Genomic DNA, 25,327 nt, shown 5'->3' on the forward strand with positions numbered 1-25,327 from the left:
TCAGATACATCTTCAACTATTGTACAACAACTTTGTACACTTATTTGCCACCACTCTTGAAAATATTATATAACCTACATTCAATGAAATGACAGATCTAAAAAATTTTCAAGTCAGTTTTATCACCTCTATTTTTGTAAATTAATCACTGGTATAATCACGCCACAATGGAAGAAGGATGTTTAGCGCTGTAAAACCTAGAATTAACCGACTATTTCGTTTGAAATGCCTGTTCAAGTCAGGACCATTGTGGTACCAGCTGCTCCGGATGTGTAATATCTATTTTGCCAGATTTATTTTGCACTTGACTTAATTACGAATCGGATTCGTGTTCGGTAATTTCGTTGTCATTCTTATTTCATACCTCTAAACATTCTTTTCAACTGCATCAATTTTTTTTTCAACTCATCGGAAATCCACAGTGACTCTTAGAGACAAGTATTTCTCCCTGTTTACCTTTTATTTAGGTTTTATTTCTTCCATATTAATTTCTCCATCACATTTTTAATTATCACAATCGCTAACACGGACGTTAATACAAGCACTTCATCACTTGCTTTAAAATCAGTTTAGAATTATATACATGTTGAAAATATACTAAATATCTACTGATATCAAAGAGTAATCAAGAGAACAATCAATGAATGGGGAATAAACTCCACGTGGCTTACCATTTCCATAAGGCAAGTCATATACATATTACAATGCTGCTTTCTTGAAGGTGTACTTGCATGTGTTGTACTTGCATGTGTTGAACTTGCCCATTTCACTTTTATGTAGGTTAACTTGGTAAAAATTGTTGCTCTAATTCTGGACTCTCAGTTTTTTTAAGATTAACAGAAACCAACAGTGCGATATCTGTCTGTTACATGGATGGCCCTGTTTTTTTTAAATTGTTGAGCCATGACTCCAAATTAAATATGAACCTTCCTTTAGTAGTTATAATATAAATTGCATAAAAAAATTCATATCAATTGATCAACCACAACTAAAGTCATTACACGAAAACCAAGTGAATATGGACGACGACGACACGGACGTCGCTGTCAGCACCATACCAATATACATGTAAGATCAGGGGCGGATTCAGACGGGGCGTGGCGGGCGTGCGCCCCCTAAAATTTGCAAAGTATGGGTTGTCAGGGATAGATTTAGGTGGTTTTAGGTTGAAACTTTAATTTCTCGCTAATTTTACCACAAAAGATATCTACTTTGCACCCACTCTAGAAGAATATTTTAAAAATTCAACCTAAAAAAAAAATTAAATGTGCGCCCCTTAACCTAAAATCCTGAATCCGCCTTTGACGATCGCAATATTTTTACGTTGGCACTATCATATCAAATATATACATATATATTGGCAGATTCCGGGGGTGGAATGCTCCATTTCTAATTCCCTAAAAAGCCTGTCAATTACTCTTCCTTACGAATTTACATCTACAAGGTCTCTGTTTTTACATTCGTTCTAGTTAAAACAGTTCTCTAGCAAAAGAGAATAAATACAAACATTTCTCAGTTACAGTCATGTACTCAACAGGAAACATTCGAAATTCTTATGAAACAAAATTACAATACCGGTATACGAAGGACTTTAAGGCTAAATCCATCGATACTGGCTCACAGCTAACGCTTCAAAATCAATATTTCAACTAAATCTTGTATAAAACAATTTCATCAACTTCTAAATTGTTAGATACATTTGTAGCCTGAAAAATGTTTCCTTGGACAAAAACTGTATACTACAGTACTTGTTTTGCAGCTGTATACAATATATCCAGAGGCACTGCCAGTATTATTTTGTTTCAGAACCAACATAACCTGTATGTACATTCAGCACTTCACAACACTGTCAGTAACTGTTCTTTAGAATGCTTTATTTCATTAAATCCTGTAAATCTTCTTCACAATTTAACAAAACTTAGTTATTTTTACGTATACAATATTTAAGTATGAAGGAGACTAATTTATATTTTTATGTACATGTACAAACTTTACTTTATTGGCACGAAGTCAAAAACAGAAAATGGTTAAATTAAGTCATATAAAGAGTTGTCAGTACATGCAGTCTGACATGTACATATATAGCAAAACTAAAAATCGTTGGAGCTCTTACATGTACACTGTACTTTTACGTGTACATAACCTCTATTTGTATAATGTAGGGTCCCCGAAACTTCACTTGACAGTAATGAGCAGCTAATGGAACTACCCCAACTTATAGATTCCTCAATGCACATGTGTGTTTTGTAACAAAACGTCAAAAAGTTCATAAGTATGGAACTTCTGAACTGTCTGATGAGATACACATTTGTTTACGTGTTGTCAATTTTATATTACTTGCTGTGGTTTTATAATTACATGTGGTCATTTTGTATTAACGTTATGTAGGAACATCTTTACATTATGTCGTTTTGTCTTTACGTTCTGGCATTTTGTCTTTACGTTCTGTCGTTTTGTCTTTACGTTCTGCCATTTTGTCTTTACGTTCTGTCGTTTCGTCTTTACGTTCTGTAATTTTGTCTTTACGTTCTGTCGTTTTATGATTACGTTATGTCAACATATATTTATACTCGAACTCACCTCAGCCTGTTTTCAGTTTTTTTTTACATTAGTTCCTTTAAGAAATTTGCCATTTTATTCATGTCGTTCTGTACTACAACTCTCATACAATTATTTCCCGTTCTTACCTCCGAGATCGAAATATTTCCATATTTATTTTTTCTACGAGAATTTTGCACAGAACGTATTGTTTATCCGGCATCTTGTTTCTATGGATATTTTGAAATGTTCCCTATTACCTCACAATTGAAGAGCTGAAATACCATGATTTCCCGCCATATTTCTGCTCTTTACCTTTAGAGAAAGAAATTTCCGAATGAAAATGTTACAACTAGTACCTAATTTAAGACCTGCCACATATAGTGTAGAATTGGCAGGGAACCAGAAATATGGCGGGAAATCATGGTATTTCAGCTCTTCAATTGTGAGGAAGAGTAATCAAAGGAACCAAGGTTATAGTAAGGTAATAGGGAACATTTCAAAATATCCATAGAAACAAGATGGCGGATAAACAGTACGTTCAGGTACGAGGACACAATTAATTTCGTAGTGCATTTCAACAGACCCATCTCGACATATAAAAAATTCCACCACTTCAAACTCATTAAAACTTCACCAATATGGAAACATGTATAAAAGCAGATTTCTATAAGAGTGCCAGAAAAATTCACCATCATTTTTTTATTTTTAGCAACTTTGCTTCGGAGACTCCGTAGACATGAAAAGTGACCACTGCCAAATGTCCTAAATTTTGACCTTCTTTCATAAGACCAAATCACAATTTCCACATGAACTTACAGAATGAAAAATCCCTTGTAAATTTGATTTTTGCCCAATATTTCTGCAGTTAGTACTAAGCAATAAAGTTTATGACAGCAAAGAAAAAAAATCAGAAAGAAACACACTGAAAAAAAGGAACTATACTCGGCGTCACATAAATAACACACTGTTAAAATTTGAATACAAATATTTTCTACGACTTTATTGACACCTACCGTCGTTTAAATTGTCTTAAATGACTTGCGCATTCGTTTAGACAAACGGCTTCTCCCTAAACAAGTCGCTTATTAGCTTAAATCATGCGTAACAAATCCTTACGGGAAAATCCCATACTAATATCCGCCATGTTGGTTTCTACGGGACGATTTGTTTACAAACGAAGTTCGTAAGTTCCCGTCAAACTCCGGTGACAATCGTCTGCTTGATCAACTTCTCGGTATTGTACGTTGTTCGCGTAAAATAAATCCGAGATATCCGAAATAACGCCGAAATGCATTCTGGGTTCTTCGGTTTTTGGACAAACTATTTAAACATAAACAACATCTCCTAGCAACCCGATCACTGTAAACATGGCCGACTTTTTACAATGTAAATATTGGCACCGAGAATTAAAATCTGACCGAAATTTAACGATTCAATGTTTAGGGAGAAGCCGTTTGGCTAAACGAATGAGCAAGTCATTTAAGACAATATAAACGAGGTAGGTGTCAATAAAGTCGTAGAAAATATTTTTATTCAAATTTTAACAGTATGTTATTTATGTGACGCCGAGTATAGGGGAATTAATTGTGATCTCGTACCTTCAGTGCAAAATTCTCGCAGAAAAAATAAATATGGAAATATTTCGATCTCGGAGGTAAGAACGAGAAATAATTGTATGAAAGTTGTAGTACAGAACGACATGAATAAAATGCCAAATTTTTTAAAGGAACTTACAAGATAATTTTAAGAAAACTGAAAACAGGCAGAGGTGAATTCGAGTATACTTAATGTGGATTTATCTTTACGTGCAGTGGTTTTCCTATAACCTGAGGTCGTTTCATCTTTACGTTATGTCGATCTCTAAATACTTTATGTGCATTTCTTTTCTTTACGTGCAGTGATTTCTTCTTTATGTGATGTGGTTTCTTCTTTACGTGATATGGACAAAACATTCATGATGACGTGTGACCCCGGAACTTTTCTGTGAATGAGAATGTTTGATACCGAGACCAGTTTTCTAGGGGTAGGGGTAATATTTTTAACATTTTTTCAAAATTTTTTCTTGAAAATTAGTTTTGGTGGTTTATTAATGTAGAAAATTAAATTTAGTCACGCAATAACTTGTAGAGTCGAATTTACGCAAATTTTCGCGGGAGTCGAAATTCCCATGTTTTTGGAATAAAAAATATATATTCTGTCTACGAAAATCGCCACAAGTCATCAACAGAGTCCCAGGTGTATCAATTGTGATAATATTGAACGTAAATAACAAATAAGCTATTTTTTTACTATAGAATAAATACTCTAGGGTTACTGGATAGACTACCCAATGGTACTTCGTTCAGCATTTTTCTAATCGGCGTTGTGACGTCTATTTTGCCTTTTACGGACTGATTTGAAGTTTACACGATCGAAAAGTTCCGGGTCGCACTTCATCATGAACATTTTTGTCTATATCACGTAAAGAAGAAACCACATCACATAAAGAAGAAACGTAAAGAAAAGAAAATATACATAAAGTATTTACAGATCGACATAACGTAAAGATGAAACGACCTCACGTTATAAGAAAACCATTGCACGTAAAGATAAATCCACATTATGTAAATATATGTTGACATAACGTAATCATAAAACGACAGAACGTAAAGACAAAATTACAGAACGTAAAGACGAAATGACAGAACGTAAAGACAAAACGACATAATGTAAAGATGTTCCTACATAACGTAAATACAAAATGACCACACGTAATTATAAAACCACAGCAAGTAATATAAAATTGACAACACGTAAACAAATTTGTATCTCATCAGACAGTTTTGGCGTTCCATACATATGCATGATATACGCGTACGTGTATGGAATAAAACTCATAAAAGATATGCAAAAGGAAGGTCCTATTTGACCTTGGACCCCAAGTTTTTTCTCCACTACGACCAGCAAAATGTGAAGAAATATGGACCATATTCAACTTAATAAAATGCAATTTTGAAGAAGAAAATAAAGCCAAAGATTTTTTTTCTATATTAGATGGAAACAAAGAGTTACAAATACTGTGTGTTTATATTTATAATTGACTATAAACACGCATGTCGGGAGTGTGCTCTTGACCGTGGATAATCCCCTTTTAGGATTCGGCGCTTGTGACATTTTTTTTTACTAACACCATCAAAACAAAACAAAAACATCTCCAGGGCCGATTCTTTAGTCTTTGTAGATTTGGTTTTCATTGTATTCTGATTTGGTGTCACTATGACCTATTTCGTTTCAAAATTTAAATAAAAATGAAAATAAATCCCTTCCTTCCGACTCTACAAAATTTTAGAATGGTGATAGGAAGCATTACGTTATTTTTTGCACTGGAAAGTTGATTTTATCCCAAATAGTATTTCGCTGGGTCAAAGATTCAGCAAATGATGTAGGTTGTACAGCGTGCAGATCACAAATTGCATCACTGGGTCACGGATCGACATTAAATCACGTATGATGCTTTTAATGAATTTCATGAATAAACGTGGTCACATGACAACTAATTTCCCCGAATACACCATGACCCACATTCACGGGTATGACTATGCCGGGGTAAACGGGAAAACGCTTTGAAGTAAATATCGGAATTTTTAAACCAGAGTCAAATTCGAAATTCAAAACCATTATTTTTGTAAAGGTTCTAAGGTTCCACTAAAGTCAATATCGAGGACATTCCTTATTGAAATATTTTCATTCATTGTTTTAATAATGAATAAACGTAGTATTGAAACTTTGCTAAATGTATCTTTATATGTATTTAACACACAAGTAAATAAATGAGAAAAAAATGTTTTATTTTATGACTTCTTTATTACATAAACAACAAACGTGTGAACAATAATATCTAAGAATAAATCTACAGCTGTCAAAACAACAACAACAAAAACAAAACAAAACAGAAAACGTTTTAAAGTATATGGTTCTGCTCCTATATATGTTATGCACGGCAAGCTAGTATAACATTTTGCATTTAATATACTTTTTTTTTTAAATAACCATTTTTTATATCTATATGAATTTGGGATATTTTTTGCCATGATTCAACTAAATAAACAAATAACATTAAAATTTTCAATCAAATTCGGCATTTCTTTTTACAAATTAGTGGTAACTTGCACTGCACTAGATATTTAGGCTAAAACAAAATTTTGTTTTGGTAAAGCTGTACATTTATTTTGAAAGTTGATGCTTACACGTTTTCTGTTTGCAATATAGTTTTAGTTGTATGTTTGATTAAGGAAGAGAACATGTAAAATGTAAATGTGTAGAATACTGTAAGGAAGCATTTAGCAAAGTGTCAGGAACATAATAATTGCATTCTAACCATCTGGTCTAAAATAATCTTGACAAATTATGACCTAGATTTTGACTTTAGCGGAACTTTAAGTACGACGACCGAGACCATTGGGAAATCAAAACACGTGTGGAGCTTGAATCTACACTACAATTGAAAATATGGATATTTGAAATTTACATTGCAAATAAAAATGTCATTACAAAGCTAAACTTCAAAAATGAACACCAACATATGCGCTTCATCATGGCAGTGTGATAGTTTCTGTGTAGTATAGTTAGCTTTTCAAATTTTTAGAGATGTTCAAGTTAACATTCATTTTATCGACCTCCTGATCAATAGTGTTGTCAAAAAAAGCCACAAGGGTTGAAATCAATCCTGCCCTCAGTTATATGTACCTCTCCGCTGGTAACTATGATTTATTTATTCAGCGTCTGTGCTACATATCGTATCATTCTGTCATGTAATAGCGCCTACAGCGAAATGAATAGGTACGTAGTTCAAGAAACATGTACGTTGGTCTCTAAATAGCATAAATCTAAATTATTTTAGTTTTACGGCTAACATTGTTTTCTGTGGGATAATTAATTGGAACGTGTGATTAACCAAAATATTATCACGAGTGCCGAAGAACGCCTAGATTTGACGAGTTAAAACCTTAAACGTTCTTTGCACGAGTGATCATTTTTTGGTTATTCACGATAACCAATTGATTGCCCTATTTATTATATAGATTTTCTTCATAATTTATCGAGATTTCTAACATGAGTTATAAATCCTGTAATTGAGTAATAGATATTTAAGTCGTGACGTTTTGGCGGGAGAAAATCCAATAGTGAAATTACCGAATTATTTCACAGTGTGAATGATCGAATTTTATTACACTGGGAACATGCGATAAAACACTGCTATCTATATAATAATAAAAGTTCATTTAAACTTGAGTGAAAAGAACTTCGTCCGGAAGTCACGTGATAAAATTGCCTATCACTTGATATGATTTCCTGAACAAAATGAGTGCTACACTATATTATCAGTGAAAGCAGGATATTTTTTATTTTCTTTACTTTTGACCGCTTGATATAATAGTAGTGCTATCTAAAATTTTAACTCGACTGCATTATACTACAGTATTATACAGTATTATCCAATTTCAAAATTGCCCAGAAGTGTTTGTTGGTCGATCTGTACAGAGACAAATTATCTCTTGCTGAAGTTATGAAATTCAACTAACATCCTCAAACAGTATGGGGTGCGTTAACGTTAGAAACAGCGCCTCGTTTTATTCAATACCAATCCACTAACTTATTTGTAATCTCACCTTGAGTGTCTGTTTAGATTGTAGAGATTTATGTAATTATCAACTGAACCTGTTCCGGTTAGGCACAAATCTGATTGATTTTGCCCCCAATTATTGAGAGCACCTGTTGGTATACTGGCACCTGTCTCTATCAGTACATCTACAGTCGAGTACAAACATCATTTTGACTGTATATGTTTTGTAATTATGATATTAAAGCTGCACTGTCGTTTTATTCTACTATGTTGAAAACCGCTAGCAAAGGAATTTAACGATTTATACCTCACGTTGAAAGCAGGAAATGTGAATGATATCGTACAAAATTAAGATGCATATTTAATAATGCTAAATGTGCCTCCAAAACTTGTGTTACATTGTAAAATATGACTATTTAGGAATGAGCTCCTAGGCCATCCTTCGCCGAATAGAAATGTTTTTTTAACACTTTCGAGTGGAAATCTTTGGTTAATCTTTTTAACAGTGATATTGCTCAAAACTTGTACATGAAAACCTTAATCAGTTGTTCGATAAATATAAGAATAGATTCTGTCCTGTAATTTGCTATTTGAAGAAAGAGGAGACCGTCTAGAAAGTAGAGTTAAAAAGTAATTTACCTCAGCAATAGTTAGTCATAAACACGATACAAATATAGCGATTAGGTTTAATTCTCTTTAAGCGACCGCGCCGTGCTACTTTTATATTCCGATATATTCAAGCTTAAATAAACAGATGTGATATAAAAATCAAACGTCGCTTTGTGTCCTACTATTAAATATTAATGATAAATTTGCTGATATTTCTACTGAAATTGCATTACGAAATCTGATTTACCGATAAATATTATCAAATTATCGAACAGGTGAGGTAGGTATTTGTAATTATGCAAAATAATAATTCCTGTGAGTACTTAAAATATGTTTTAATTAGCCTTGAAGTTGTCAGATGAGCTAAATTGTAAGTTGGTACATGTAGTAATGTACTTTTAGAAATTAAGGCAACAACTTTTAGATAGATTGTTAATTTGATATAAATTAAGGGCAACACGATTTCTTTTCGTTGTTAATGGTAGTTTTTTTTTTTTTTTATAAATATGACCAAAAAAAAATCGCTGTGAGTATCCAACATACCTATCGATAACGAAATAATACAAAGAATGCATGTTTGTTAAGGTAATCAGGAGGCATCAAGAGACATCAACATTACAAACATGAATAATTGGTGTTATCAGAGACTGACAATAAAGTATACAATTTTTTCTTGCATAATATATTTCATATACAAGTTTATAAAAATATTCGGAAGTGTCATCATATTATAATACATTTATATCCAATAGCTGTTTTTACATTATAGTAGACATTAATTAGATTCCAGACTCCATCAGATATTTACCAGATTTAATCAAAAACGATTTCTATATTTTCACAGAGAATGGTCAAGAAGAGTTTATTGAAGAAGGGAAGTTTTACGACGGTCTTAAGGATGAAGTAGTATTGAGAAAGAAACTTGTGATACATTGTAAAACATGGCCACTTAAAACAGTTAAATTGTGTACATTGATCCGATGGAGCAGTGTAACGAATAGAGCCGTCATATTCTGAGACGTTTATATATGTATATATATAACGTCTCAGAATGTGACGACTCTATTTGCTACACTGCTCCATCGGATCAAATTGATACAGGGAAGATATGTAAACGTATAGAAAGGTCTGAAAAATTCCCAACGATGTTAGAACTGTCAAATTTGCGATGCAAATTTTTGGTCGTTCCCTCCGCGGGACTCGAACTCGTACTGCTGTGACATCTATGGCAACACCGCCTGCACAGCAGTACGAGTTCGAGTCCCGTGGAGGGAACGACCAAAAATTTGCATCGCAAATTTGACAGTTTTAACATTGTTGGGAATTTTTCAGACCTTTCTATACGTTTATATATCTTCTTTGTATCAATTTGATCCAATGGAGCAGTGTAGCAAATAGAGTCGTCACATTCTGAGACGTTGTATAATATTGATTTGTTGTGACATGCATCATTAATTTGATCCTCTATCCTACATATTAACATCAAAATGAACTGTCCCGTACCACCATACATCGTGTACTAAGTTACAGCCCTAGATTAATCCTACGAGGAGGAATGACCCGGCCAGCGAAAGAAATATTTTTATATTGCCTAGCTGGCCGAGTGGTCTTGGGCGCTGGACTTAGTGCAGGCGGTGTTGCCATAGATGTCACAGCGGTACAAGTTCGAGTCCCGCGGAGGGAATGACAAAAATTTGCTTCGCAAATTTGACAGTTCTAACATCGTTGGGAATTTTTCAGACCTATATATATACAACGTCTCAGAATGTGACGACTCTATTTGCTACACTGCTTCATCGAAGCAAATTGATACAGGGAAGATATATGAACGTATAGAAAGGTCTGAAAATTTTCCATCGTTGGGAATTTTTCAGACATATATATATATACACAGTGTAGAAAGGTCTGAAAAATTCTCAACGATGTTATATATACGGTCGTTCCCTCCGCGGGACTCGAACTCGTAGCGCTGTGACATCTATGGCAACAGCCTGCACAAAGTCCAACGCCCTACACCACTCGGCCAGCTAGGCTATATAAAAATATATATATATGCGTTTTGTTATTGTTTTGATTTGTTTTTGTTATTCTTTTATTTACATGTTGTTATCGGGTTGCTCTTTACATATTTTATCGTTTATTTATTTATTTATTTATTTATTTTCCTGCGTTACTTCTTCTGCTGTGCAGCTGGAAAAAAATCGACCAAGTTTCGCATCCGGTTTCGTATTGAAACGTTATCACTGATACGTCACAAACGTCACATTAGCAACGAGTATCAGAATTCTGACTTTTTTCCAAGCAAGATGTATTTTTGGTAGAAAATGTAAATGAATCAAGGTACGAATTAATCCAAATCTTTAGTTTTCATATTTATTTGTTCTCATACTTATAAAACCATTGTAGAACCATGTCGACTAACACTAAGTAGAATTTGATGCTATTTACACGAATATCATCAGGTGTGTTATAATTTTGAATAAAGGCTGAGAATGTCTGAGGTGATTGTACTCAAAATCTTGAATTACAAAATTGCACATGAAGGAAGTAGTTAGGGAAAAAGCATCACGTTATTTTTTCTAACCATCTATTATAAAGAATAAAAGTGATTTTGCTCATCGATGATAACGTATTAGATAGTTACAACATGAGAACTTACACATATATGAATTACAATTTTACAAAATTATCTAAATTTCGTCAGTGCCCTCTTACTTGTAGTGCCTATTCGCAAATTATGAAAATCTTATCCAAAATGCAAAAAAAATCAAAAAAAAATCTAACAAACGGAGTGAAACGAACAAATGTAAAATAGTGTTCATTCAATTCAAGATTTGCAGTGAAGGTATTGTAATGCTTTAAAATGTTTTAGGAGTGCCCGCGCAAGCACCATCGCCATCGATTACACTGCCATCGGCGCCACCTTGCAACAACGATACAAGTTTAACCTATAGCAATCACTATGGCACAAATATCCAGAGCTCAAATCCTCAATTCTTGAATACAACATTTGACGTAGCCCCTTACTATTCAGGACCTGGCGTAAACTTTGAACCCGAAAATAGCTACGATCAAAGAGGCAATGGAATTGTGGTAAGTACAATCATAAACTGTCAAAGGTTGACTTTTGTAACTACTTCGAAGAATAATGACGCTTCATAAACTTATATATATAATATATATATATGTGTGTGTTTATATATATTTACATATATCTAGATGTTTTCATGAGGGATACCCAAATGAATTGAAAAGCCTTCATTCACCACTAATCTGAATAAGAATTGGACACAGATGATGATACACCAAGCGTTTTTTTTAAAATACCACTGAATCGCGGAATTGCATTCAACACACACAGAATCCACTCCTGAATTATAATCATAGTGTTGAGATCACGGAGAGGTGATTGTTGACTGTAGATAATGTAAAGTAAATTGGCCGTGAAATAATTCAAATTCAGATTTCTGCATGTCAAACCCCACCGGTCAGACAATGTAACATCACACAACGATATTTTATATATTTGAAAAGACCATTATTTGATCTGTAAATCACTGTATTTGCGCAGAAAATTTTCAATAGAATTTTAGAAAAATGATATTTTTGACAGAGTTATCTGCCCTTGAAATTTTCATTTTCAGTGCATTTCAATGAAATTGTAACTCAATGGTCCAGCATGATATGGAAAATCTTGTCTGTTTACCTTGATTCTGATGGTGCAAATAGTCAAGTTACACTATCAAAATGATAGGTTTTTCATACCATGTTTCACCGACTGCCTGATTCTTACAGGGACTGACACTTAAGTATACTTCCAGGAACTGTGATCGGCCAAAATGTGCTAATATCAAAATATCTTATTGATTCTAGACGTCTTTATGAAAAAAAAAAAAAAAAACTGTATTGTTTTTTTTTAACCAAGTTTTATTTATGTGTCATTAGCAGAACAATGAGAGGGGCTGCGGCCCCAATCATCATGTGCTTAAATAAAGGAGAAGTTCAACTATTATACTATGACTATGCTTACAATTTTTGTCAAGGAAGTTTATTTATAGACTGAACTTGACTTACAGATCGTCGGCAACCAACTTACGTAACCAGGATACACATTTCAACCTGTAACTTCCAAAATAACACTTCGCGGGTTATTCTCCTTGCAAAGTTTGCATTCAGATATCGCTACGCCGCCGATCATACTCCATGTCAAATATGTGATGTTTACTTTACGTACGACATGGACGTATAACGATATTAAGGCTATTTAATATGTGTAGAACTGCAAGATTTCAAAGATTATATGATATTAACTATTTAAATTTTGACGCAGAGAGCTGGACTATTTTGTCTAATTGACCCGAACATTCGCAAGGAGGAAAGCTCAATCGAGATTTGCCAATTTATTTCTCTCGACCTGACCCTTCGAATGAAGATGTCGGGAGCTTCTAATGACGGATTTTCGGAGCTGCAATGTACACTTTTTTGTGTAGTAAGTATAGATTACAGTGGCGGATCCAAGGGAGGGTGCATGGGGTTGGCATTCCTCCTTTTTATAGGAAAATTTCATGTGTGATTAATTTGATCCCGGAATTTAACTTCTGTACATAAAATGCAAGCACTGTGTACATATATGTTAATTTCTACATGTACATGTACATAAATAAAATAAAATGGTAAACACACATGTACATACATGTAGCAAACAATGAAGTATTTAAAATAGAAAATAAGCAGAATTGTTGAATTATTATGATCATAGGAGGTCATGTGGCATATTCATCACAATCAGTAGGTAATCTTGAACTATCAAAAGGGAGAGGTATCCAGTGAAATAAAGTATTGTCATTGGGACGCGTGTGGACACATGAGCCATGACATTACATATACACTTGTAAATGTTCCTAAAATCCAAACTTCCACACCGACCATAGACCTTTATCGCATACTCTATATCACATCCCTAGACCTGTATCATATACCGTATATTGCATCCCTAGATATGTCTCATACTGTATATAACACCCCCATACCTATATTGCCTACCGTACATCACACCTCTAGACCTATATTACATGTTAATAAATATGTAATTTCATATTGGCCCTGTAATAGGTTTGAGGTACTGACAATTTCATTAACCAACTCAACTAGATGATTTATAAAACAGTTGTTTTCGTGTTTTACCAAAAACATGTAGGTTTATTTGCATTCATAAGTCTTAAATATCCTTTTTGTATAAAATGGAAGATTTTTTTTGTGTTTCTGCAGCTTTTAGTCCTGATGATCAAAGTTCGTGAAATCCAATTCTAACCCAAAATGGCGGTGTCAAACGACCGGAAGTTATAATGCCGTATAGGCCCTCTTTTTTATATTGGCCCCATATAGATGCCTGGTTTGGATCCATAATTATCAATTTGTCAGTTTTTGACATATTTTAACGTATTTTGGGTAGTTTGTTAATAATGCATTCTACTTGTATATCACACCCCTAGACCTTTATTGCCTTCTGTATATTACACCCCTAGACTTATATCGCACACCCCTAGACCTATATCGCATACCGTATATCACACCCCTAAACCCATTTCAAGTACCCTGTACATCACACCCACAGACATATGTTGCACACCTTATATCACACGCCTAGACCTATATCACATACTTTATATCATACCCATGGACCTATATCGCATTATCTAAATCACACCCATAGACATATATGGCATACCCTGTATCACACCCCTAGACATATATTTGCATATTATTTATCACACCTTGCGCAGAACACAATTGAAGTACATTTTGTATAGATAAAATATAAGAAAGAATGAACATGACATGCAAAAATCTGTTTGATATGCAGTATCAACCCTCGACCTATATTACCCCGCTGACCAGTGGCTCTGGAGTTGATATAGGAGTCTCCTGTTGACACTGCACGTGATACAGAATTTTGCATTTACTATTCAGTATAGAATTTAAAGAAATAGTAATACAATGTATTATGTGTATTATATCCATGTAAGTCATAACTGATTATCAATATGGTTCTTTTTTAATACATTGTCAAGATATACCAGACACATTTATTTAGAATGCAGATCATAAAGTAAGAAACAGGATTTTCATGACACAAGAAAGACACATTTATGTTGGAATTTCTGTGTCCATGAAAGTGCATTGAAAATGTGTTGGATATCAAGGCTACCAAAGGTAGACCTTTTCTAAGAGCTGATTTTCATGGACATTCTTACATGTACAATATACTAGGTAAGTGTTGAAGGTATACATTATTTATTCATATAGTTTATATGTACACAGTTATTTAAACTTTTCAAAACTGGTATACTGTTTTTATATCTAGTGTAGACAGTGTAGTCGTATTTTTTAGCAAAATTTGCAGTTTACATTTGTATGTCTGTGAACAAGAAATGTACACTGAAAACTATAAAAATACATGTGCATGTACTGCAACTATGGTTACTGGCATATGCAGTACAGTATCAATTAAAGATTTCATACATGAAATTATGATATTTGTGATACAGAAATACATGTATCTATTTTTTTTCTGCTTTACAATGTGACATTAATTGCTCATAGATAAATCAACATTCATGGATTGATCCAGAGATTTTGAAATGGAGGTCCAAACATCATTATAAATCAGCAGGTAGCTAAATCATACATGGAAGAAGCCCTAAAGCAATATCCTTAGCAAGCTTTCCATTTTCTGTATTTAGAAAGTTTCTGTCTGGTAAATGAAATGAATTATATTTATTGTTTTAAACTCATCACTTCAAACCACTTTTTATGATCTATCCGGTTATGAGAGGATGTTGTTTTAACAATGACAGGTGAAAAGTAACCTGTTCTACTCTTACTTATGTTACCTGTTAATAATAGTTATTGAAGCAAAGATGTGCTCATGAAATAGTGAACATTTTTGTAAAGTTTGTTATGTTATTTCAGATAAATTTGAATTATTTTAGAGAAAGAAATGTTTATTTTTTCTTAATTAATACAGCTGATAAAGATATTAAAAGAATAAAACGTAAGAACACTGAAATATAGTAGATATATAAACTATATTAACATCTTTAATGCAGGACAAAAACTATGAATAATGACAGAAATATTGTTTGCAAAATTTCAATTGACCAGTATTGATCACTGTTCGAATATTGACCAGATGGTTTAAAAACCAGTAAAAACCTGGTACTGTTATAACCACCCAACCTTTATTTTTGCCTGATTTGCACGAAATTATATGTACATGTAACAATATTTCCAAGAGGAGGTTTCTTTATTTCATATGGTTAAAATACATGTATATTTTCATGAATTTACATTGTAACATTTTGTATATATATCAGACACTGTTATGATTTTTTCCTTGATTTCTTTTCAGTGGTTATCACTTGGAAGTTTCACTAGATGAAGTGAGAAGAAAGCAAAAGTAAGACAGACCATTTCTGTGCTGGGACACTATTTAAGCATGAAACAAAGTTCAGGATTCTCAAGTGCTGGTACATATATGTATAGCATGAAGCAGATGTAAATGTATATGTCAACATCTCTTGATAAAAAAAAACTAGAAAAACACGAAGCCTGATTTCTTAGCATTTATCTATTTGCAAAACATAAGAGTTACTTGTATTGTAATCTTATACATATTTGTGAAACAATCATGCAGAAAAAAGTGAAATAAATGCACATACATTATTGAAGGCAGACAGGTATAAAACACTCGGCAATAGTAATTCATCATAAAAAAGTGCCGCTCATGGCGTATGGGTTCACTAGTAACTTCTTTATACTCAAAGTGCATTTGTGATAAGACTTCATATTCCCTGTATTCACCACATCTCTATACCATTGACTTTCCAACTTAATTGGAATCTTGAATTGCTCAATTCTATGAGCCGGGGGCTAGGCGCTCTGCCCACAGAGCAACTGGGATGTGTGCCCCAGGTGGTGGATTGGGGTACCCCTGGCGTGTTACATGCTGGGGTTGTCAGGCGGTAATACAGAAAACCTGACGCAAACCATGGTGGTGCACCGTGTTGGGAAAAATGCCACGTTTCTCGCACGTTAAAGAATCCTGCTGTGGTATTCGATAAGAGTAGGAACCTTTGCGCTCCGCCACAGGAGGCTAAATTCCCCGACCCTACACATCCCTCCCTTTAATCTTGTGGCAATCGAGGTTTGTCGACTCTGTTGTCCTTGTGTCCCATCCTTTTTTTTCATTTCATCCTTATCATTTCATGTTCATTTTATTCTCCCTTTCATGTTCATCGCCTGAATATAGCTGAAATATTGCTGTTTGGGCGTTAAACCCCAATAATCAATCAATCAATCAATCAAGGTGTAGATCCATTCTTACTTTGAAAATTCATCGATTATTGATAGTCATTTATTTTCAGTAGAATTCATATTTTGTAAGAAATGCCGATTTAAGTGTTAGGAAATTTGAGGACATCAACCTGCGTGTACAGCCAGGAATACCAAAAGCAATAATACAAAAAGAGATCCAAAATATATTGATAAACGGACTGTATAAATATACACTGCGTAAAAAAATGGTTTTTCTTTTAAAGGGACTAAGTTTTGATCGGTTTATTTAGCTAACAATTTGGTTACATGAATATTTTTGATTACTTTGAGGTCTTCCTTGACTCAGTGCCTCAGCACTTTGATTTGGTAAGGAAAATGAAGTTGTAACTGAAAAAAAACCCAAACAAACAAACAGTTTAATGCTCCGTCATTATTTAAGAAAGGCGTTTTTTTTTCATTTCACTTATCGCCTATGAAGAAAATGGTACCGTTCTGTCTATATTACTATGGGACCTATCTGATTTTACATTGGTCTGTAGTCGATGTGTACGATCTGTCCAGATGTTGATTCTTTCATGGATCTGTTGTCGATATGTACGATCTGTCCATATATTGATTCCTTTATGGATCTGTAGTCGATGTGTACGATCTGTCCAGATGTTGATTCTTACATGGATCTGTAGTCGATGTGTACGATCTGTCCAGGTGTTGATCTTTACATGGATCTGTAGTCAATGAGCACGATGTGTATTGTTATTAATTTTACGTGTGTTTCTATATTTATTATTACTATTTTCAGACTCGGTCAAAAACTGTGTTCTCGAGAGAAGCAGTTCTGCCGAATTAAATACAATGAAACTTGACAGGAAGATATGCTTCTTTGTCTGGTTGAGTAAAAAGTTTAGAAATTTCCAAACAGTCACAAATACAAATTGAATATTACCACCAAAGACTAGTAACGAAAAAAAAAAACTTCATAAGAGATGACGGAAATTGATATTTCGATGCATTTAGGCAATATGCAACACGGGGGTACTATGTACATCATTTTGTTATATGATAGCAACACAAAGTAAGCAACTTTGCTGTGTTTCTTAATCATAATTTAAGGATCATGCCATATATCCAATATTGCGATAAAAACCAAAGATTTGTTTCTAAATACGCCTATTTACAGAGATAATAGTCTATTATTATTATCATACTTAACTTAACTCAGTTACAACCTGTTTTAAGGTCCTCGGGGAACAGAACAGTACCAGACATCTCAACCTTAGAGATCGCTACTTTTTGGCGCAAATTATTCTTGCAATGATGTGCGTCATGCCAATGGGGATTATAGCAGCATTGTACTATCTCAAGGTAAACAATATAACTATGCCGTTAGTAGAGAAGGTAAACAAAAAACAGATTGACCTTTACTGGATAATTATTTTATAACAGTCATCTTAACCAAATATGTAAAAAAGATCATACTGAGGTGGTCTTATGTACATAATGAATTTTGTAATTCTTCGCTGGGATTGTATTTAATAATCATTTTAATTCAAATATGCGACACCAGTCCGTTGTCATTTATACACGTTAAATGAATTTTGTCTGTAGCTCCTATTCAAGGTTGTCTTAGTAGGCTAGGTCTTAGCTGAGTAAAGACTACGGCCTTATGAACGCAATCCTCTTATGCGAAAATAAGGTGGTATTCAAACACTGACGTCTTCAAAGTCAAATAATCTATGCCATTGATTTTGGATTGCTTTCAACATCCGAAATGGCACGAATGCGATATGCCCTAGAATTGGGTGACTTTCGCTAGAATCATATGGTTCCTATGATATGATTACTCTTTCGCAACCGTGATAAACCGAATGTTCATTGATCAAAACAACTGGTTACAAGGAAGTGCGGGTAATGTTTTCGTTCCACAATTTTGTCTCAATTTTTTATCGGTATGTGAGTTCCTTATGATGTTGACCAAGGAACCAGATTTGGACCAAATTAAACAAGTGACAATGACAATATAAGTCATAAATGTCAGGGTCCTGATAATGTTTATGATCTGTCTAATCAACTGTCTGCATGAATCGGAAACTGGGTAATATTACGTTAAGTTCAATGCTAAACAATCATTTCATCTTTTAATGTAAACTATCCGTTCTCATACAAGCAAATAACAAAAAAAAAAGAAAAAAAACGTAGAACATCTGTGTATGATATTTAAGAAACACATTTTTTTTTTGGTATAACAGCTAGAATTGGCGTCGAACAACAGCATATATTATGGTGTAGTAATATATAATTATGCTAATCTTATGCGAATGTAAAATACTGAAATTACGAGTGCAAGAATTTTCTGATAATATTAGCGAGTTAAAAATATGACGCTGAACTTACATTTAAATTAGTTAGGTAGGCATCATATTTGACTACCAGGAAGTGGTAAGCTAAATTCAAATCGGTCTTCGGAACAGTAGAAACTCAGAACTACAGTAAGTCGAGAGCTCTATCACCATGAAACGAAATAGTATTAATTGTCATTGTTATGCAGGCCCGTAACCAGGGGGTGCAAAAACAAACAAGCACTATTAAACTAGTCGTTTTGATTAAAATGTGACTATTAAAGTTGACATTTTGTATGAACTATAAAGACGGACCCCCTTGGTAAATCATGTGTAAGGGCCTGCTATGACTAGTATAGACCTTTTATATTTCCCTTTACAGGCGAAACGTGAGGCGCGAAGTGGTGATTTGGATTCGGCTACAAGAAAGATTAAAATTGTCAGAACTATTTCCATTTGTGCATTGGTGATAGGAGTGGCTGCATGGACATATGTTTTTATGTCAAAGAAAAAAATATTGTAAAATTACACTGTATTCTTCATAGAAGTGAAATGCGATCCAATAAAAACATCCATAATTAATATTAGATATTACAATGTATGTGATGATTCACTCGGTTTACTTATAACACTGATACATTACATGTAGGATTCAAAAGATGATATTATGAATACAACATATATTTTATTTTTAATGTTTGAACTATGTAGTACTTCTGTTAAAATAGGGCTTTAATTGAATATGAAGTGATACTCTGCCACATTATGGTGAAAAAAGAGGACGACAAAATATTCAAAATGACGTTACTCAAAAACTACATATTGGGTTTTTCTGAAAAATTTAATTATTCTGTGTTTTATAGTACTTAACAAAATTTCAAAGCTTAAAAAAAGTTCATACATCCATTCTCAAGTTATTATCTGAAACCGTCGGGGGACAGACGGACGGATACGCAACTTTTATGTTCTTTTTTAGTAGAAATATCATATTATCCTCTCTAGTGCGAGTCTATTCCAAACTGATGCATACTCAATCAATCTATTGTGCAGATCGAGGGTATATTCTCTATTTCAAAGACTAGACGAGGGAAACAAAGTTCGAGCGGAAATCAAGAAGCGGAAGAATATATATATATATATATATGTATACCAGGGATAAACACTAGACAGAAAGAAAAAAAAAACAGACGCACACAACAAAGAACATGAACTAACCAAAATTACACTTGCAAAAAATCGAAGGTAAATGAGCAAACAAGACTCCACTAAAACTTGGCGAATGGACCAGTTGCACCTGTAGTATAAGTGCCCTCTGCTTTTCCAGAAACACCTGCCGAGTTGCTCATAAATGTCACTTCCAGGGTGGACGAAAGATAAAAAGAAAATTATAACATGGTGAACAAATCGGTTCTCACGTTGTAGATCAAAGCTTAATACCTCTGCCACACTCAGTGCTAATATGCAATACCCAGATCAATATGCAAATTTGAAAAAAAGCTTTGCAGATTTGTAATCAATCATTGCTCATGCCTTGTGAAATTTTCACATCCTGTATAGCAGCACCTATAAAATTGTGGCGTGATACGCAGTGGATCATGAAGCAGTTATAGGTCTGCAGAGGAGACTGATACCTACGCATTATCTGGTTGTATTGATGACTTTTTTTCGATAATAAGGAGATTGTGCATTCGAATCCACTTTGAAATCCAGATTACCCAGTCCTGTAAACGCAGTATAATCTGAATTAATACGTATACGCAAAGTTTCTTGTAAATGCTACTTTATCAGCATTCATGAACGCTATCGTTGTTAAGCAAGTTCTAATTTGTATTCGATCGTTCCTTCAATACACACAATGCAAACCTTTCGACAGAAGTAAATTCGGATACTTTTTTTAAATGTACATTTTCACGACTTTTTACAGTTTTGTTAATCTTATTTTCTTACATGTATTTGTTTTTATTTTGTTCTTGTTATGTTTTGTTTTTGTGAAAGAAATTGCATCAACTGAAGAACAAAAGAGTAAAAGCTTCAAGAATAATTGAGTTGATTGTCTTCGAATGAAATGAGGGCTTTTACACAAGATTAGGCACATGCGTCACAAAAATAAACTTGCGAATATTCTTATATCCATGGTATCTTTAATAAAAGTCTTGCTTTTTTTGACATAACACACAGTAGACTGAAGTAATTTCTCTTGATTTGTGATGCACTGGTCAAAGACTTGCGGTCTCCACGCTATTTACGTCATAAACATAACCATGACAGTTCAGATTGAACGAGTCCAGCTAAGTGCATCGTAAACGCATGTATTCCTGTTATTGAAAGATAAAATGAATCATCAAAGTAAGTTTATAATAATATATATTTTTGAGCATTTAGTGTTTTAGAAATACAGTCTTTCATTGTATTACTGGAGGTTAAATAATGAATACTGAAGAAAAAATGTTTAAGTTGAATAGATGAATATAAATAAAAAGATATACTGAAATCTACATAAAATAATAAGGAACCTCCTTAAATGATATTTTGAAATTAAAGGTAAAATAAAACAAAAACAAAAACACAACTTTAAGAAAATCAAAACAAAAACAAAACATAACATAACATAACATAACATAACATAACATAACAAACAAACAAACAAACAAACAAACAAACAGGCAGGCAGAAAACCAAACATTAATTTAAGTATGGTCGTGCCTAAAACAGTCAGGGGTGATTCATCATATCTTAAGACAATCAATGAAACTCTATAAATACATTTGTAAGGTCCTAAAATAAACTCTTCCAATGTTCATGTCATTGGATCTGCTACTTATCTTGAAATATTTTTTGACTGGTTATAGTGTAAAAATTCTGGTTCGAAATTTGCCAGTACTTTTTGCAATAGAACATAACCAAATTTAATTTTTAATATATCTCCAGTGGACTCTTTTTATTTGCAGTTATATTTCCTATTACAGTTTCTATCGGGCCCACAGAAGGTTTTTGCAGTAAAAATATTTGGGATTAAGAAATGCATGAATCACCCATTATTAGCATCTGCCTGGGTTTAAGCCAGAGCTATACTATAACAACAATTATGGGGCCTGTAAATCTTGGGGTAAGATCAAAGAGTACCGGTTTAGTAAGTACATGTAATCCCTTATTAAAAAAAAACACCGCCGAGTACTTTGTATCAGGTACATGGGATTAGTTTTCATTGATGATGCTTAAGCATTGTTATATACATATACGAGTGTTTTTGTATATAAGGGTAATAACAAAATATCATAAATCGGAAGAAAATATGAAATAATACACAAACTGGCAAGGTAAAAAACAAACCAAAATATAAAAAAATGAATAATAAAATAATAAAATTTAAAAAAAAATGATATTATCCGCCATATTTATGACAAAGTGAAATGGTGGATGATAAGATATACATGTAATGACATTACGAGTACCAGTGTAAGTTTGTGTTATGCTGACAAAAGTCAAAATCAATAGAATAGTAACAAGATAGTTTTAGACTAAACGATTGATGTAGTGAAAAGCACATCTGTTACAGAAGTCACTGAATTATCCATCTGTTGCAATACATTGTTTTTTCGGGACAAACTGCTTAAAATGTTTGTACAGTTTCATAATTTCATGTATAGTCAAGCGCGTATTCTAAAATAGTTGTTGCAGGAACGTTCGCCCAGTCTCCACCAGCACCTCCCGGGTACACCCATACCGGACCAGCATACCCCCCTCCAAGTGGAGGTTTCTCGCAGGCATCATACCCACCGGCAGGTGCAGGGTTGTCACAGGTGGTCTATCCTTCACCACAGCAATGGAACTCCCAGTTTGCGCCAATAAACAGTCAAGGTATGGGACCAGGTGTGGTGGATGGATCTAATCAGTTGGGTAATGGATTTGTGGTAGGTTTTGGTAAATTTTACTTCAGCCTTATTGACAACTTTTTTCACCATTTGTTTTGTTCCATGTTAATTGATTGTACAGTGCCTTCACGTTGTAAAGGTGTTGTGTTACTGTGTAACTTCATCAGACCAATTTTCAGTCAAATTAAGATATAATCTTCCATTTATCCCAAATATATAAAATGTACATTTCTCCCCATCGCCCCAACAATCAATCAATCAATCAAATCTGACTATATTTGAACATAATATTTAAAAAGATTAAAAAAAGCGGATATCACAAAAAATAAAATGATAATTTCAAATTTTAGATCGAGTAGTTACATAACAGTAAAATTTAATGACAAAATAATTTGTTTTTATATTACTTACAAAATTAAGGAAGTAATGAATGGAATCTTCTTGACATTTTTCAATGTTCACGATTTTAGGTTCGCCCTGAACAAAACACACGAAGCCGCGTTGAGCGACATCAAGAAAATGTTATGATTGCAAGCATTGTTAGCGCACTGATGTGTGTTTTACCCCTTGGCATTGTATCAGCCTTTTACTATAGAGAGGTGAGGTAAATTATTCCAGTTAAGCTACAGAAAGTCTTCTACTTTTAAAATTACCCAATAGTTCTTTAAAATGCCATGATAATGATAGTATATAATGGCTACCTTGTATAATGCGGATCAAATTCAAGATGAGAACTTAACTATAACAAATTATAAACAAATCTGAGTTGTCATTAACTGAGGAAAACCATAGTCAAAATACCAAGTACAAAAATAACCCGTGTATCATACAGCCGAAAAAAAACTAAGCTTAAGTTGGATACTAAATGTTGAGAACTATATACTGGCCCATTACCCAAAACTGGGCGCTTGAACATACATGTAGATTAGTGTCCGATTAGAATTATGTCATTTGCCGTTCCAATAAATCCAGCTACTTTTATTGCATATTGTCTAAATGTGGGGGTGGGGGTGGTCTATAGTCAAAAATAATATCCAGTCATGGAAATAATGGTGACATTATCGCTTTCCATAAATCTAAAGTGTGTATGTAGTGTTTTAGTAATATGAGTTGGGCACAACCTACAACCGAACATTGCACTTACATTTTTTATCATGTTTGTAAAGTCATTGCAAAAAGGGACGATAGATGAAAGGGCCGATAGGAAAACGACTGTCCAAATAAAAAAAAAATAATTCAGTTTAACCGATATAAATACTGTAAATACACAAAGTAATTCCTGTTGATTTTTTTCTTTGTCTTTGAACTGTGTATTTCAATTTTTAATTTCAATTGAAAGGCTACTTTCAGTCTGAATTCACCGTGGCCCAAGCTGCGGGTCTGTCTGATACATATTCTGGCTGTTTTGACGTTTATTGTTTTGCCTTGCATGTGATGCGTCCTCTGTATTTCTAGGAACAATTTTATTTTATACTTTACGACATATAAAGGAAAGTATTTTTACTACATGTTTTTATTTTCTATTAACAGAGACATTTCCACATTTTTTCAAGTTAAAAGATATATCAGGAAAATCAGCTGCACAACGATAAAAAACCATGTGCATACTTCAATATTGATTTATCTTATTTTATTTTTCTGATTGTGTTCAATGTATTTTTGCAGGCGAAACAGGAGTTACTAAGAGGAAATACAGAGTCTGCAAAAGCTAAAACAAAAATAGCCAGAAATATTGCTACGTGCGCTGTTTGGTTCGGAATTATGGTTTGGTGTTATGCTATTTACAGATTCTTCATACCAGAATTTATTTGAATTCATGAAATATCCAGAAGTAAAAATTAAAAAAATATTGAAAGTTTTCGATATTTTTTTGTTTTATTTATTGATTTAACTGCAAAATAGAGCTGCAATATTTTAAGTGAATAATTGAATGGCCCCCAGTTAATGATATCTACTGAAGGGTATTTTATTACTTACAATGTGTCTCTTTTGAAAATGCTCATCTTTGACCTCAAATTTTTGAAAAAAAA

At 33.5% G+C, this 25,327-nt stretch overlaps 2 protein-coding genes across 5 annotated transcripts; both read left to right on the forward strand.

Moving 5' to 3' along the window:
- Positions 1-10,970: 10,970 nt before the first annotated feature.
- On the forward strand, positions 10,971-20,007 carry LOC148609433 (uncharacterized). Of its 2 annotated transcripts, XM_088540738.1 has the most exons (5): positions 10,971-11,092; positions 11,625-11,845; positions 13,083-13,241; positions 18,326-18,451; positions 19,808-20,007. In XM_088540738.1, the coding sequence occupies exons 1-5, from the start codon at positions 11,083-11,085 to the stop codon at positions 19,946-19,948; spliced, it is 657 nt and encodes a 218-aa protein (XP_088396864.1). In that variant the 5' UTR covers positions 10,971-11,082; the 3' UTR covers positions 19,949-20,007. The 2 variants fall into 2 exon arrangements, with proteins under 2 accessions (XP_088396864.1, XP_088396865.1); XM_088540739.1 differs by lacking the exon at positions 13,083-13,241 and having other exon boundaries at positions 10,986-11,092.
- Positions 20,008-21,687: 1,680 nt separating this feature from the next.
- LOC148609434 (uncharacterized) lies at positions 21,688-25,162 on the forward strand. Of its 3 annotated transcripts, none has more exons than XM_088540744.1 (4): positions 21,688-21,771; positions 23,095-23,336; positions 23,768-23,901; positions 24,963-25,162. In XM_088540744.1, the coding sequence occupies exons 1-4, from the start codon at positions 21,759-21,761 to the stop codon at positions 24,979-24,981; spliced, it is 408 nt and encodes a 135-aa protein (XP_088396870.1). In that variant the 5' UTR covers positions 21,688-21,758; the 3' UTR covers positions 24,982-25,162. The 3 variants fall into 3 exon arrangements, with proteins under 3 accessions (XP_088396870.1, XP_088396868.1, XP_088396869.1); XM_088540742.1 differs by having other exon boundaries at positions 23,768-23,896; XM_088540743.1 differs by having other exon boundaries at positions 21,708-21,771; positions 23,104-23,336; positions 23,768-23,896.
- The last annotated feature ends 165 nt before the right edge of the window (positions 25,163-25,327 follow it).

Source organism: Perna viridis, chromosome 8, assembly GCF_037379345.1.
Source record: "Perna viridis isolate PV_CMFRI_1.1 ecotype Kerala chromosome 8, ASM3737934v1, whole genome shotgun sequence".
In the NCBI taxonomy this organism is placed as follows: domain Eukaryota; kingdom Metazoa; phylum Mollusca; class Bivalvia; order Mytilida; family Mytilidae; genus Perna; species Perna viridis.